This window comes from Diuraphis noxia, unplaced genomic scaffold (assembly GCF_037042655.1).
Source record: "Diuraphis noxia isolate RWA-SAM2 unplaced genomic scaffold, SU_Dnox_SAM2 contig0001, whole genome shotgun sequence".
NCBI classification, from domain to species: Eukaryota; Metazoa; Arthropoda; class Insecta; order Hemiptera; family Aphididae; genus Diuraphis; species Diuraphis noxia.
In genome coordinates, this window is record NW_028301711.1 from 41,878,907 (window position 1) to 41,893,387 (window position 14,481).

A 14,481-nucleotide genomic window follows, 5' to 3' on the forward strand; every position below is an offset into this window, starting at 1 on the left:
TTTCGACGTATTTAACTCTCGTGGCCACTCTTTCTCCATAATACACAATATGCGTACCTATATAGCAGGGCTCTGGTAGCTAAGTGGTGCATACAATAACTATATCAAGTGTGAAATGTTAGGTGAGGCGGGATAAACGGTTTCCTACCGAGTCATTGAACGAAAAATATTTTATGTTTTGTTTGAATTGCAAAAATGTATATCAATAATATTTTGATCGTCGTGTTGAAAATTATTAATTTATGTTTTCGTGCGATTGACACGCCTCCGTAGTACGTGACCTATAACCTAGAAAACAAAGGATATTTCTCATGAGACATAATATTATTATAATACCCGACACCAATTTTTTCTTACTCAATTATTTCTGTTTTGAAATCTGATTTTTACAAATTATTACCGTATTAAATATAACACTATACATAATTATTATTTTATATCGGGACATTTTATATCGTTGTTAATGAAGTGTATTATAGACAAAAAAAAAAAATATATATATAAATATATAATATAGTATTAACCTAGAGTTCGTGTTTATTAGAAATTTTAAATGGTCATGTGAACCCGATTTGGTTAATGATAGTTCAGATAGTTCATGATTTTTTAAAAACAATTTTAGAGTTTTATTCTAAATTTACATCGATCATTAATTATAATAGTAGAGTAAACATAAATTTCAAGATGTCAGTGAAAAGTATTAAATTCTAAAATAAACTATATAATCTTTATTGTTTATTCAATTTCATTAAATAATATTTGATGCATTGAAAGATATTTTTGAAGCCAGCCTCAAACCTCTTCCCCCGTTCTCAAAAAATTACTCACTTAATATACTTTTAAGTTTCAAATTATTATAATTATATATACTTGAAGGGGATTAAAGAGGTACCCCACGCGTGTGCACTAAGTTATCAACAAAAATAGTACGACTGATTAAAATTTTTAGAAATGGATGGTTGATTGTTACACTAAGTAATACTATCGTAATTAAAGTAATTCGCTAATGAAACGACGTTAATATTTTGTTTGTAATGCGTTACGAAATTTTATTAAAACTTTACTGAGAAAGGACAATTTTTTGACATGTTAATTCTAAAATATAACGCATTAAACCTTCTTGAGTATCGTGATATTTAAAAAAAAAGTTATTTAACGGAATAAATGCATATACCTTATATATAGGAATATTATTTTAGATTATAACTCACCATAATCCTCTTTTTAATATTTTTTGAAAAATTATTTATTTCGTACAGTAAGTAGTAGATACTTATAGGTACACCTACATTATTTATTAACTATTAATAATTATAGCTTTCCAAGTAAGTTTTTTGTGACATGTACCTATTAATCAAATTGAAACACTATTTCTACTTATGGCCGGCTATCAATAACCAGGAAATAAAAAAAAAGTCACCTACAATTTAAATTTTTTTGATTTTCACAGTTTTATTTAAGAACCTATAGCAAGAAATCAAGTAAGTAAGGTAAGTAAGTATTTATTTATGTTAATTTATTATTTACTTGCTAACTTCGTTACTTAAAAGTAACTAACTGAAAATATTATAATAGATAATACTGTCCTATTTTTTTTCGAACCAGTTTACAACTTACAACTTAACATTGAAACGTGTTTAAATCTAAAACACAATAGTACTATGGTATTGCATACCTTGAACATTTGACAACACTAACTGAATGCTTAGGACAGCATATTATTATCACGTTGTAGCTGTCGCCAAACGACACCTCTCAATTGTTTACCGACGACTGTTACTTGCACACGACCGCTTCATTAAACTACGTGTACATTTCAATAACGATTGTTCAACAATTGTGTATAAGGATCTATAACGGACTTTCCGTGAATTTAAATCTTGAGCGCCCGCAATATAAATTATATTGTTTGCAATGTTTAATTTATTATATCATAGCAAATATGTGATTATATCAGAGATAATTCATTATTTACAAAAATATTAATGTTCTTAAAATTATAAATTTTAAATTTATATCAACTAAAATAATTGTTGAACAATTTATATTTTTCACTATTTTTTATAGCTTTAATTTTGTTTCACAGCTATTTATGACAACATATCAGCATATATTTTTAATTTAATATTCCGAAGCAGAGTATTGTTTGGAGTATGCCTAAATACTTATAAAAATCTAAATAGTTATAGAGTACCTACCAATTTAATAATCAATAAATATTACAAATTTATACAAGCGTAATAGTGGTCCAACATTTTTAGAGGTAGGTACTTCCCCAGTTTGTTTGGAATTAAAATATTAAAAATCACAAGCTAAAATATAATATATAAAATATATATAGTTTAAAATATATTTTTTTGTGCATTGAAGTGCATACTTCGAAAGTCTGACATATATTCTGATTTAAAATAATAAATTAAAATTGTATATTGTTGTTGAAAAAAATTAAATCTAAAAAATAAGGTTCAGCAACTATAATACTTAAATGTATTTATGTAATATAAATATTTAATTTTTTTCGATGCAGCAATCATATGCTATAGGTATTTACCTATGTATCAATCACTAACGTAGCAAAATGTCTCCAATCGGAATCGATTGAACAATGGTGCTTAGGTATCACCATTTCAAAAACAAAACATCACTAATCTAATAAAATCAAACACCTAAAGCTGATTATTACGGTAAAGTGTCGAGAAATACTAGCTGTAAACAATTATATCAATCTTTAAAAGATGAGTTTTTTATTTTTATCTTATAAGAATCTGCTTCTTAAAGTACTGGTTTTTTTCGATACATGCTAATTCCAATAACGATATGACTTTTATTTTCAGAGACAAATTATTTTCAAGTTGTTTTTGAAGTCAATAGCACATTCCAATAAATATATTGTACAAATACAAAAAAAAACAATATAACGTAACGCTTTTGATTGCCATCTCGAATAACAGTTTAATACTTACAACAAGACTCGAAAAAGATTTATTTTTAATACTCTATGAAAGTTTTACAATTTTATATTATATTATTTTATAGCTATTTATATTTTGCGCTGTTACGCATTTTTTTTTAAAAATTTTGAAGTGCGTAGTTCCACATATTTGGTTCCTTAGTGGTATTTCAGAGAATATGATTCCTATATACCTATTTTGTTTATAGTCATAATTAAACAGTTAACACATATTTAGTTAAAAGGAACACATGGCAGAAAACGTCCGAGTAATTTTTTTGAACTTTTAGGTATGTTCCACAAGGAACGTTTCCCTGCTTTTTGTACTGTTATGACTTGTGGTAGTTAACAACTTATCTACAAGTGGAACATATAACGTCATAAATACTGATACTAATATAAGGTTTTAAAATTTGATAACATTAATTTTCTTGACATATTAAATTTATGTAGGTAAAAAAAAAATGTTTATTATAATACATAAAAAAGCGGGAAAGTGGGTATCGCTCTGCTGTACATTAGGGGGTGGGGTAGACCTCTGACTAGGGTAGGTTAGATTTGAATTCAATGATATGTATCATTGTATATGAAAAACGATTCTGAACGGAGATGATTTGTCAGTCTAGGATATATTATATTTAAATATTGTCATATATTCCATTTTGAAACAAATATTTTATTTATCAATTAAGACGTATTTTGCATAAGGCATGGCTAATCAATTTTTCCAAAATCATTGCATGTAGTTATCATAATTTATAATACCTTATATTATAATAGATATACATATACCTGATTTCATAAAAATTTAAAACTCAAACACTCAAAACATTTTTCCTATAATGACGCTTCGAGTTTTCTCTATAGCTACTTGAAGAAAAACTTATTGAAAACTTAGTGTTGTATTTCTAATCCTTAGTTATGAACACAAAATTTTTTATGATTTTCAACTTCAAAATAATTTGCAAATATTCATGGTTTTGATAAATTTTTGTCAATAATTGAACTTCAAATGCTAATAAAAAATTGCGCCTATGTATGCTTATAAATTTTTAATCACTATAAGAATAACTTATGAGAAACTTTGTATTAAATTTTCAAGTATTTTGATTGGGCCAAACAAATTTTATCGACACTTCAAAAAAAAATTTTCTGACAAATTGAAAATTTCTGTCGTCTATAAATATCTCAAAAAAAGTCAAAATATTTTGAAAATTTAATCATGTAAAGAAAATACCAATCCTAATAACTGGTAAAATTTTCAAGTATCTAGGACTTATACTTTTTGAATAATAACAAATATTTAAAATCGTTATCGTTACGCTATATCGTAAAAATTTAAAATTCAAACGCACTTAAAATTTTTCTATAATGATACTTCGAGTTTTCTCTATAGCTACTTGAAGGAAAACTTATGGAGAACTTAGTGTTGTATTTTTAATCCTTAGTTATAAACGCAAAAAATTTTATGATTTTTCAACTTCAAAATTACTTGCAAATTTTCGCGTTTTCGACAGATTTCGTAAAATTTTGAACTATAAAAGCTTATTAAAAAAAATTGTGACTTACGATTTTTAATTTTTTTTAGCTACGATAAGAAAAACTCATAAGGAACCTTGTATTAAATTTTCAAGTTTTTTTGGTCGTCCAACATTTTTTTACCGACACTTCAAAAAAAAATTCTCAAAAAAAGTGTAAATTTCAGTGGTCTATTAATAACTCAAAAAAAGTCAAAAATTTTTGAAAATTAAACTGCATATAGATAACACTAACATAAACATTTGGTGAAAATTTTAAGTATTTAAAGTGATTATTTTTTGAATTACAACCATATAAAAAAATCGATTTGGTCGAAAACTGATTTTGCGTAAAAATTCCCGTTTTTCTGTCATTTTTTTTTGTTTTTCTCGATTTTTTTGAAAACTGTTGGAAAATGTTTACTTTTGACCTCTATAATGCACCAAGGATCTTCAATTTTACATCGGAAACCACCCCCAAAGTTTGAAATCGAAGCATTATTTCGACTAGTTATGCTGTACACAGACACAAAAAAAAAAAAAAAAAAACACATCATTGTAAAATCAATACATTCATCACTTCGTTCAGAATCTAAAATTATAGTGATATGCTCAAAGAAATAGAACATTTTTAAAATTAGATTAATTGTATGGTATACAAAAAAAACTAAGAACATAATATCCAATTTATAAAAGGTAAATTAACCAATAATATTGTACCTAATATTTACCTCATATTTCACATGGTAATAAATCTCAATAGATAAGTCATTCGTTACAGAAATTGTCTATGTGAAATCAACGAATTTTTCTAATTATCCATAACCATATTAAACGTTTAAGAGAAAAAAAATTGTTGTCATTCCAAGTGTACATAATATTTCAAATTTAGAACCCTATAAATACGTAATACGTATAAAAACGAAATATTATGTTCTAAGTGGATTTAATTCGCTACTCTACAGCAGACCACGTGATAACATTTTATGTCTGAATATAACAATATAGTTGCCTGTTTTGGCCAAAGTTATCTGTTAGATATAGGTATAGACAAACGTGGTTTAGGCTCAAAGACGCAATTTTTGTCGACAAATTAAAATATTAAACAATATTCGTGGCGATGTAATATTATAAAATAGGCGTAATATAAGCAATCAAAAAACTTTAGGACACCGTAGCGACCATTACATCATCGTTATCTCGGCACTTAAGGCACCACCTCGAGTGTTTATTTTTTAATTAAAAAAAATAAAAATATATAAGCAAGTAAATTCATTTTGAGAGTATTTTTGTTTTCAGAATGTTCCAAACATAAAATTTCATACACATTCCTCAAAATAACGAATGTACTACCTGCAATACTTAAACATGATAAAATATTACAAAACACTAGTTCATACTACACGTAGGTATATGTATATTATATTTGCGTTAAAACATTTATACATTTAAACATTTAACCATCAATATTTCTATACTTATTAATTATCATTAGTGAATCAAATACATGATAGCTATTTGTGTATTATTTTACAGAAACTGTTATTATACTGTCAGCTGTTTGATTGAAATGAAATTACGTGCACATTTTAGCACGAAAATGTTTCTAAGTGGCATGTTAAATGGCTTTATAACATTATACTAACGTGCGCCTACGTTGAATAGATATAATAAATTCATATTTTATAATATAAATTAATTAGTCTAAATTAAATCATTATATATTAAAATAAGTAAAGTGTGTTTGGATAAGAGCATTTGAACAAAAATCGAAGTACTGTGCGAAGCACCTCAATTATCCACATAAAAATCTAATATATACATCATTAGTAGGTACATAGTAATATAAAATCAACTTTGATGATAATTTTAGAGGGACACGTGTAACATTGGACTTCGTGTAACACAATATGAAAACATTCAAGTTAGAAAATTCATGAATTGTTGTTCACCTTTAAGCGCATCTACGCGTATGAAAATAGTTATAAAAATTTTATAATTACCGATGTGAACTGCGTAACACGGATGAACCAGAGGGTGAGCGTAAGATTAACGACGACGACGGCCAGCAGACAAGCGAGAAACATATACAGGGCGCGAGTCTTCCACTTAGCCATGGACTTACCGCCAGCCGATAAGTTGTGATTGACTTGAGTGGAGCGATGGCCGGCGCCGGAATTCGGATCGTACGCAGACACCGTGGCACCGGGATTCTGCTGCTGCAGGTGCTGATGATGTTGCTGTGGCTGATTATGAGGTAGTAAAAATTGTTGCTGTTGCTGCGGCGTCGGCGAGTCTGCAACCGCTGACGAATCGTACTCGACGATGTCCGCCGACGACTCGGGCCACTGTCGGTGACCAACGACGACTGTCGTGGCGTTCGCTTCGCCGTCGTTACCGTTACCGTAGTTGTAGTCGTCCATTATGGTTGACGTTCCGGTCCTCCTGTGTCCAAAAATCATGAAATTATACGAAATGTAATTCAATATAAAATGACATTTATGAAATTAAAAATATTTCGGGAATTGACACGGTGTTAGACATAGATTATTGGGTGTTATAGTCTAGATTAGCATAGTTAGTTATATATTTATATATTATGTAATATGTTTTATGATATTATATTGTTATTGGTGCACCAACATGTTATTATACACTATTCCTGGATATAAATAGGTATCAAAATACATAAAAAAATACAACTTTATAATATTATATACATTTTAAATTTCCTTAGAAAATTACAGTCTCTCTCAAATATTGCTAATTCAGATAGTCGTTACTTTTACACTAAAATATAGTTATTTTATATTCATTTTAACATCCCTAATAAACAAAATAACACTCCCTATAACTCCTACTCACATAACACACACACACACACACACACCACATATTCCGTACATCAATAACACAAACACACAGTATATTTATTATATATATAACTCTAAATTAAATTGCTATTGTTATTGTTATTTATTTATAACTAACTTGTTGTAACATGTAATATATTGATACATTTTAATTTTTAATAAATAAAAAAATAAAATAAAAAAATATTCATTTTTACGTCTCAATAATTCCACTTCAAGTGTTATATTATACGTCACCCTTTTACTAATATCATCACGCTCAAGTTTCAAATTAAAAAAAAAAAATCATGAGAATAGTACAAAATATGCGAGATAGGTTATGTATATAGGTAAAAATACATAGTTATGCCGTTGAATGCGAAGCTTTTCAGTTCTATAGCACTATATATCATTGTTATGACGACATAATCCCATTATTCAGTATAATCATATCTTATCCACCACCTGTTTCAGTGTACTTACATATTATTATCTATCAGACTCATCGATATAGATGAAAATTCTTAGAGTCAGTCCTGATATACGAACAATGTATATTATTGTATACGAGTGCGATAGATACATAAAATACTACGTCTAACCACGTACGATCGACTAACAGATAGGAAATACAATAATAATATGATAAATATTCACGTAAGAAAGTTATATAGGCATGCTGCGATATATATAATATGCATTCAATCATCGTCTTGCGATGGTCGTCGACGAGTGTAAGTCTCTGGCGACGATCAATCACCATCGGCGCAGGTCGTTTACAACCACGATGTATATAATGTATATGATCACTTGGACCGTATGTTATGTAATATTGTATGTATATATGTTATAGGTACCTATGTGCGTATAGTTGTAGTATTTACACATATATTATATAATATAGTCGGACTCGGGGATCGAGAAAATCATCTCTTATAGCTTGCCGGTCTGACGAACAGTAGCAGCTCACGTGCACAATACGCGCGATACACACGTAATATTATTATAATATTATATTAAAATATATTATGTAAAATGGATTATGGGTTTAATACTCGCGAATATATAAGTCTTCGGATGGTCTGTGGGCCGAAGTGGTCGAGTGAGAGTTTTATTGTCCCTGTTCGCATTTACGTTTTCCCTCTTTGACGTGACGTTTTGCAGTGTAAAAAAAAATCAGCGGAAACTGCGGCGGGAGGTTTGGGATTTTCTTTTTAATAGCATCGATACATTACGTTATGTACTTATATGTTATTATTATTATTATGTAGGTACATGCCCGCGCACGTGTTTAGTGGAAAAGGTTGTTTAGACCACACAAAAAATACGCAAGTGTGAGAGTAAGGAAAAATATACTTGTATATATATATATATATATATATATGTTATTATCGGTGGGGTCAACCAATGGTATATATATATATATATATATATTTATATTGTTATTATAAATATGTCGATACAGGAGTCGATGAAGACGGATGGACCGTGTGTGCAGGCGGCGGTGGTCGAATAGCTCGCGATGTATAATATTGTATAGTCGTTATATTTGCCAACAACCCGCCAACACTCGCTTATATACATGTTATACATTGTTATATATATATATATATATATTGTAATAAGCAGCAGTGAATGTGAGTTTTTAAAAGCCTTTTCATAATACTAGTTGTGGCCCTTTTACCGTTACTATTATGCGTATGTACCTACATATATATATAAGACACACAAATGATGGCGATGAATGGAAACCGGAGAGGCACAAAAGTTATGCACACACACACACACACACACTCATCTCTCACTATAACCGAACAATAAACACTGCGCAAAACCGATATTTTGCGATACGTATATAGTTATTTCATATTGAATGCTCCATTAAATATTATTATAGACGTAGGAACCAGTTAACTAGACGTAAATACTTTTTTAATACTCTAATTGTATATAATATGTTATTATTACAGAAGAATATATTATTAAGGTTTGTATAATTAGATATTATATACGCATACGAATTTTTTATGGGTACAACGATGCTGAACATTTCGTATCAAATTTATGTCCTTGACATGAAACTTTCATGACAACAAAAAATAAATGAATCATATAAATCTAATTATTATTCGTGATTCATCTACCATATGGTCATATTAATTTTCCGAGAAGGTTTTCGTAATTTTCAAGTGTTTGAAGTATTTATAATATTTAAGTGGTACATAGCACTAGCTATATTTTTTAATTGTTTTTTTTTTTTTTTTTTAAGCAACATACTTAATATCGGTAAGAGATTTAGATGGCTATATTACAATTTCAGGTAGTACCCCACCCTCAATAATTCGCCTCAACAGTTCACTGCTGTAATACACACTAATTAGAATTATTTAAATAACCTTAATTAATGTGTATTTTAAACCATTTATACAGTTTATTGTATCAATCTAATACTGAGGTACATACTCGTATTTATATCAAACAAAAATGAGGTATTATACAAATATTTTTAAAGTAATTTTTTTCAATATAGCTAAATTTGTAGGTACTTTCAGACATCCAATATTAGTTATAACAAACCCTCTACCATTCACAATATTTAAGGCCATTGTAAAGGATGTTTATCAATAAATGCATAATCTATGCTGAAAGGGGGACAATTTTTCGGTGAAAAAGATTGAAATAAAAGTCAAACATTTTAATATCTCTTTCCCTATCGCACGTTTGCCGTAAAATGTTTTTTCCAGTATAATATATTAATAATTATTATGATGTGGCGTAAATAGAGGCGGTAGGTAAGCCATCCATACTATCATGACAGATATAAAAAAACGAAACCACTCGAGTGCAGTGTTTACATTTTATATCAAACTTTATCGAAGACAATATAATAATTTACCTCCTCAGTGTATTAGTATATGTTTATCAGTGGCTGTGGCTTTTATTATATTATTATGCGGCCATCAGTTTGTTTGCGGTATCAACCTACTTAGATTGGTATTATAGTACGGTAAGCGGTGCATATTGACATTCGACGAGGTACTTTATTGTTATACATTATTGTATTAATATATAATATATAATGAGCATGTCGAGGTAGTTCACTCAAATAGTTCAGCGCAGGGGAAGTGAAGTCGAAAAATTCTTCTGTTATTATTTTCGAGATGCAAATACAGCTAAGGTGTAGTGGAAAACAACTAAAAAATGTAATTAAAACTGAATATGTTTAAATTTTATCAAACTTTAAAGAAGGGCTTATCATTGACTGATTCACAAATGATTTGCTTTATATTACTAATATATAATGATTATAAAATATATTTCATGATCTATATAGATAGGTAATCGATCTATTTCATGAATTTATCGAAATATTTGCAAAATTCAAAATCATAAAAGATGTTTATAAATTATTTAAAAATAAAAAAATATTGCAGATTTTCAATACCTCAAATTATTATAAGACAGATTTAAGGACAGAAACAAAAGACTAACATGAAAATCCTATTGAAAAATATGTGAACCTAACCTATATGGTTAAACAAGACGAAAATATAATAGTTATCAACTTTTTTTAGATATAATAGTGAAGCTTTTGACAGTATACTATCACACAAAATTTCAGTAAAAATAAAGTTAAAATCATTTTTAATAATTGGATTATATTATTATGCGCATACCTATTCAATATTTAAATTTGTAGATAAGTACTTGGGAGGAGGATCTAAGCAGGTTAGAATACATTTAGTGTCATTGGTTGAGTCTGCAGAGAAGAGTATTCTAGGATACAGTTCTATTTCTAATTGTTTATAATATTATATTATATAGTATTATAAAATATATTATGTACCTACCTAGTAACTATACTTATTTGGTTATGTTCAAAAAATGTGATAAAAGATGCATCAGTTTCAATTTTTACCCTACCAGACAATCCATTTGGCACAAAGTTGATTAAATTGTAATACTACTAGATAACTGTAGGCTTTTAAATTTAATAATTAATTATTAATAACAAAATGTATCGTGTTTTCTAATGACTTATCCATAAGAACTTACCATAAAAGCAAAAATTAACTACTGTTCATTACATTAATTGCACTATTACGAAATTATTTGAATATTTAAATAATTTGCTTTATGATAGGTATATATTATATATGTAGCTATACATATGCTTTGGTAAAATCGGGTCTATTGTACACTTATCCTGGTCAGTTTTTTTAATAGCCATATTATTTCTAATGAGCCATAACATAATATACGTTTAACAAATCAGAACAAAATATTTGTTTCACATATTTCAGTCGTCACGCATAAATCACACCCACACGTACAGTACCACAGCAATGATAACTGAGTCCTAATATAGGATCCTATACTGAGTTATTGAAATAAATGTTTAAACAAAGTATTGATTCATTTGTACATAAAAAATAAAAGCGTTAAAAATTTAGAACCTTAATTAATCATTATTATTCTAATTATGAACTATTCTATTTTTCTTTTGTTTGTTGCTACTAAACAATTTAATTAATTTTCACTAATAAACCAATTTTTTTTAAAATTATTATTGTATTATTTGCTCAAACGTGGATTTAATTGTTCTAAAAATGTGTAATAATAAAATTAGCTCTTCTGTAAAAATTAATGCATAGTTACAATACAGATTTCAATGTAACTTCCATAATATACTCTATACTTACGTGTATTACATAAATATATTAATTTTTGATCAAAGACTGTTATAGTATCAAAAACATTTTTTTCAACCGATAGTTCATAAATAACATTTTTCAATAACACTTTTGTCAAAGTACTTTTTAATTTTGATTAACAACTATCCAGATACCATTCAGTGTATTACCTGGGCATTGTTTTCGAACGAAAGTAATCAGCTGTTGTTGATCTACCACTGTAGACGTCATTCTCTAGCCCAATTCCGCCGTTGTGGTTTACTGCTGATTCAGTTGTAGAATGTATCTGCAATTAATAAAAATTTTAATCGAATACAGCAAATGCGATTTGCTTCAATATAATAAAAACATTTTTCTGTTGGACGGTGGAGGAATAATTTGGTCGGAAATATTTCACCTTGAAAAATCAAATATTGAGATATAATAATATAGTCAATATAACTAGTCATAACTCATGAGTATACCTTTATATTCCTAAATAACTCTATTTATCAAGGAAAATGTTTATTAATTAATTGTTTTTAATAATTATTTGTTGGATAATAACATAAGCAGTATTATGAGATTATAATTATTGAGTAAAATAAAAATGTATTAATTTTTGCTTTTGTGAAAAGTTTAAAAGTGAAAATGTCTTCATTAATTGTTTTATTTTTAGCCAATCATAAATTTGAACCTATATCTAGTATACACTGCACAATTGTACTATATTTAAGGGACTTCTTTGTGATATTATGTTTAATATATGTACGCAAAAACATAATCGTGTCACAAAAAAATAATGAATCGTATACATATTGCATATCTAGGGTTAAATAGGTGGAGCACTAGTATAGAAAGCTTAACATATAGTATGTTAAAGGAAATTGTATAGTAATTTTTTAATGATAACATATTTAAGAATAGATAAGTAAATGTGTTTTTTGGAATATGTCTAATTCTAAACAGATAGCCACCGTGAACTAAGAAAATCTGAGTTACCCATGGATGAATGCTGGACTGTATTATAATGGTATCGAGGCACCTGATAATACCAACTTATCAATTTCTGTATTAGTTGTGCTTTTTTTTAAATAAAATTAATATTGTTTTGTTCTATTATTCAGTTTTGTTTATGACTGTAGAGAGCCACTGGGATGAAGGGTATTTTTTCACACAATTATCTGGGTGGTTACAGGTCACCTTCAACTCAAAGGCTCAACTCCCCAAATTAATGTAGTCCTAATTGATTGTATAATCGTACACGATAGTGTTCCCATAGAAATAAATTGTACGCAAGCAAGTTCTACTCAAATATACATATTAATATACGATATTATACCTGTACATTTTAAATATATACTTCTATGTTAGTATGTGGAGTAATTTTTGTAATCTCCTTAAGTTTATAAACAGTTGATTTTACTTTATAAAAAACCGTACTTTTACAAGACCAAAGCATTAAAACTGTTTAGCCTTTAATATTGTAATAATGGTTTCTCTATATGCATTTTGACGCGTAAACATAAATCTTGAACATAGGTGAAAACATAACAGAATAAATTGAAATGATAGCATTTTTAAATTTTTCCAAGTTTTCTGAAAGGCCTGCAGAAATCTGGGCCCTGTGGCTATGTCACTGATTATTTCTTCCCATTATTTAAATGTTAATTATACTTTTTCCCTTACTTTTAAAAAGTGCACTAATTATTATTCAAACAACCAATTTATAACAATACTCCACAATAATAATTATTATTGTTGAGTAAAGTATTTTATTTCGTAAATTATTGACAATAACTTTTTTACCATATTATTTTCAATAAAAATATGTTATTATGTATACTTATAATACATATTGTCAGATAATGAAATCACAGACAAAATAGTCAAAAGATCAGCCAAAGAACAAACCGAATTCTGGAATATTACAAACCATTTCGACACAAAACATCAAATAAACGCTAACCTCAATCAAACATGTCTTCGAGAATAGAGATTTATACAAAATAATAAACTAAGGGAAATTAAATCCTCTACCCTCCCTTGGATGCACAATATGTCACTCCCACGCAAACATCAAATCATCATCGACAGACTATGAATTGGCCACACATTAAACATTCATGAGCATTTAATGAACAAAAAGGAACAACGGGATTAACTGAATGCTTCCTCTCAAAAGACGTCAGACACAAACTGATGCCCCCCAACAATATGTGTGAAATACTTGCACTAAACAAAGAGAGAACATCATCACTCTATTAGAATTCCTCAAATAGATCAACCTTCTGCATAAAATATAATAACATTAGCAAAACTTATAATAACACACATATTGTAAACATATTTCTCTTAAAACTTATTGTATCAATTTTTCAACTGTTAACAAATTATTATCCTATAAAAATTAAGTAAACGATAATATGTATTTTGAAACGCCAATAACCCCAAATAGTTGAGGCGTATTTGTTAAATAATAATAAAAA

The 14,481-nt window shown here is 28.1% G+C and overlaps 1 protein-coding gene across 4 annotated transcripts in view; it reads right to left on the reverse strand.

Moving 5' to 3' along the window:
* Positions 1–14,481, reverse strand: part of Scgdelta (sarcoglycan delta) — a 139,551-nt gene that overhangs the window by 13,786 nt on the left and 111,284 nt on the right. For all 4 annotated transcript variants that reach the window (XM_089216433.1, XM_089216431.1, XM_089216432.1 and 1 more), the window contains 2 exons: positions 12,184–12,299; positions 6,471–6,912 (listed from right to left, as the gene is read on the reverse strand). In XM_089216433.1, the coding sequence (XP_089072559.1) occupies positions 6,471–6,912; positions 12,184–12,299 (558 nt within the window). The remainder of the gene's footprint in view (positions 1–6,470; positions 6,913–12,183; positions 12,300–14,481) is intronic.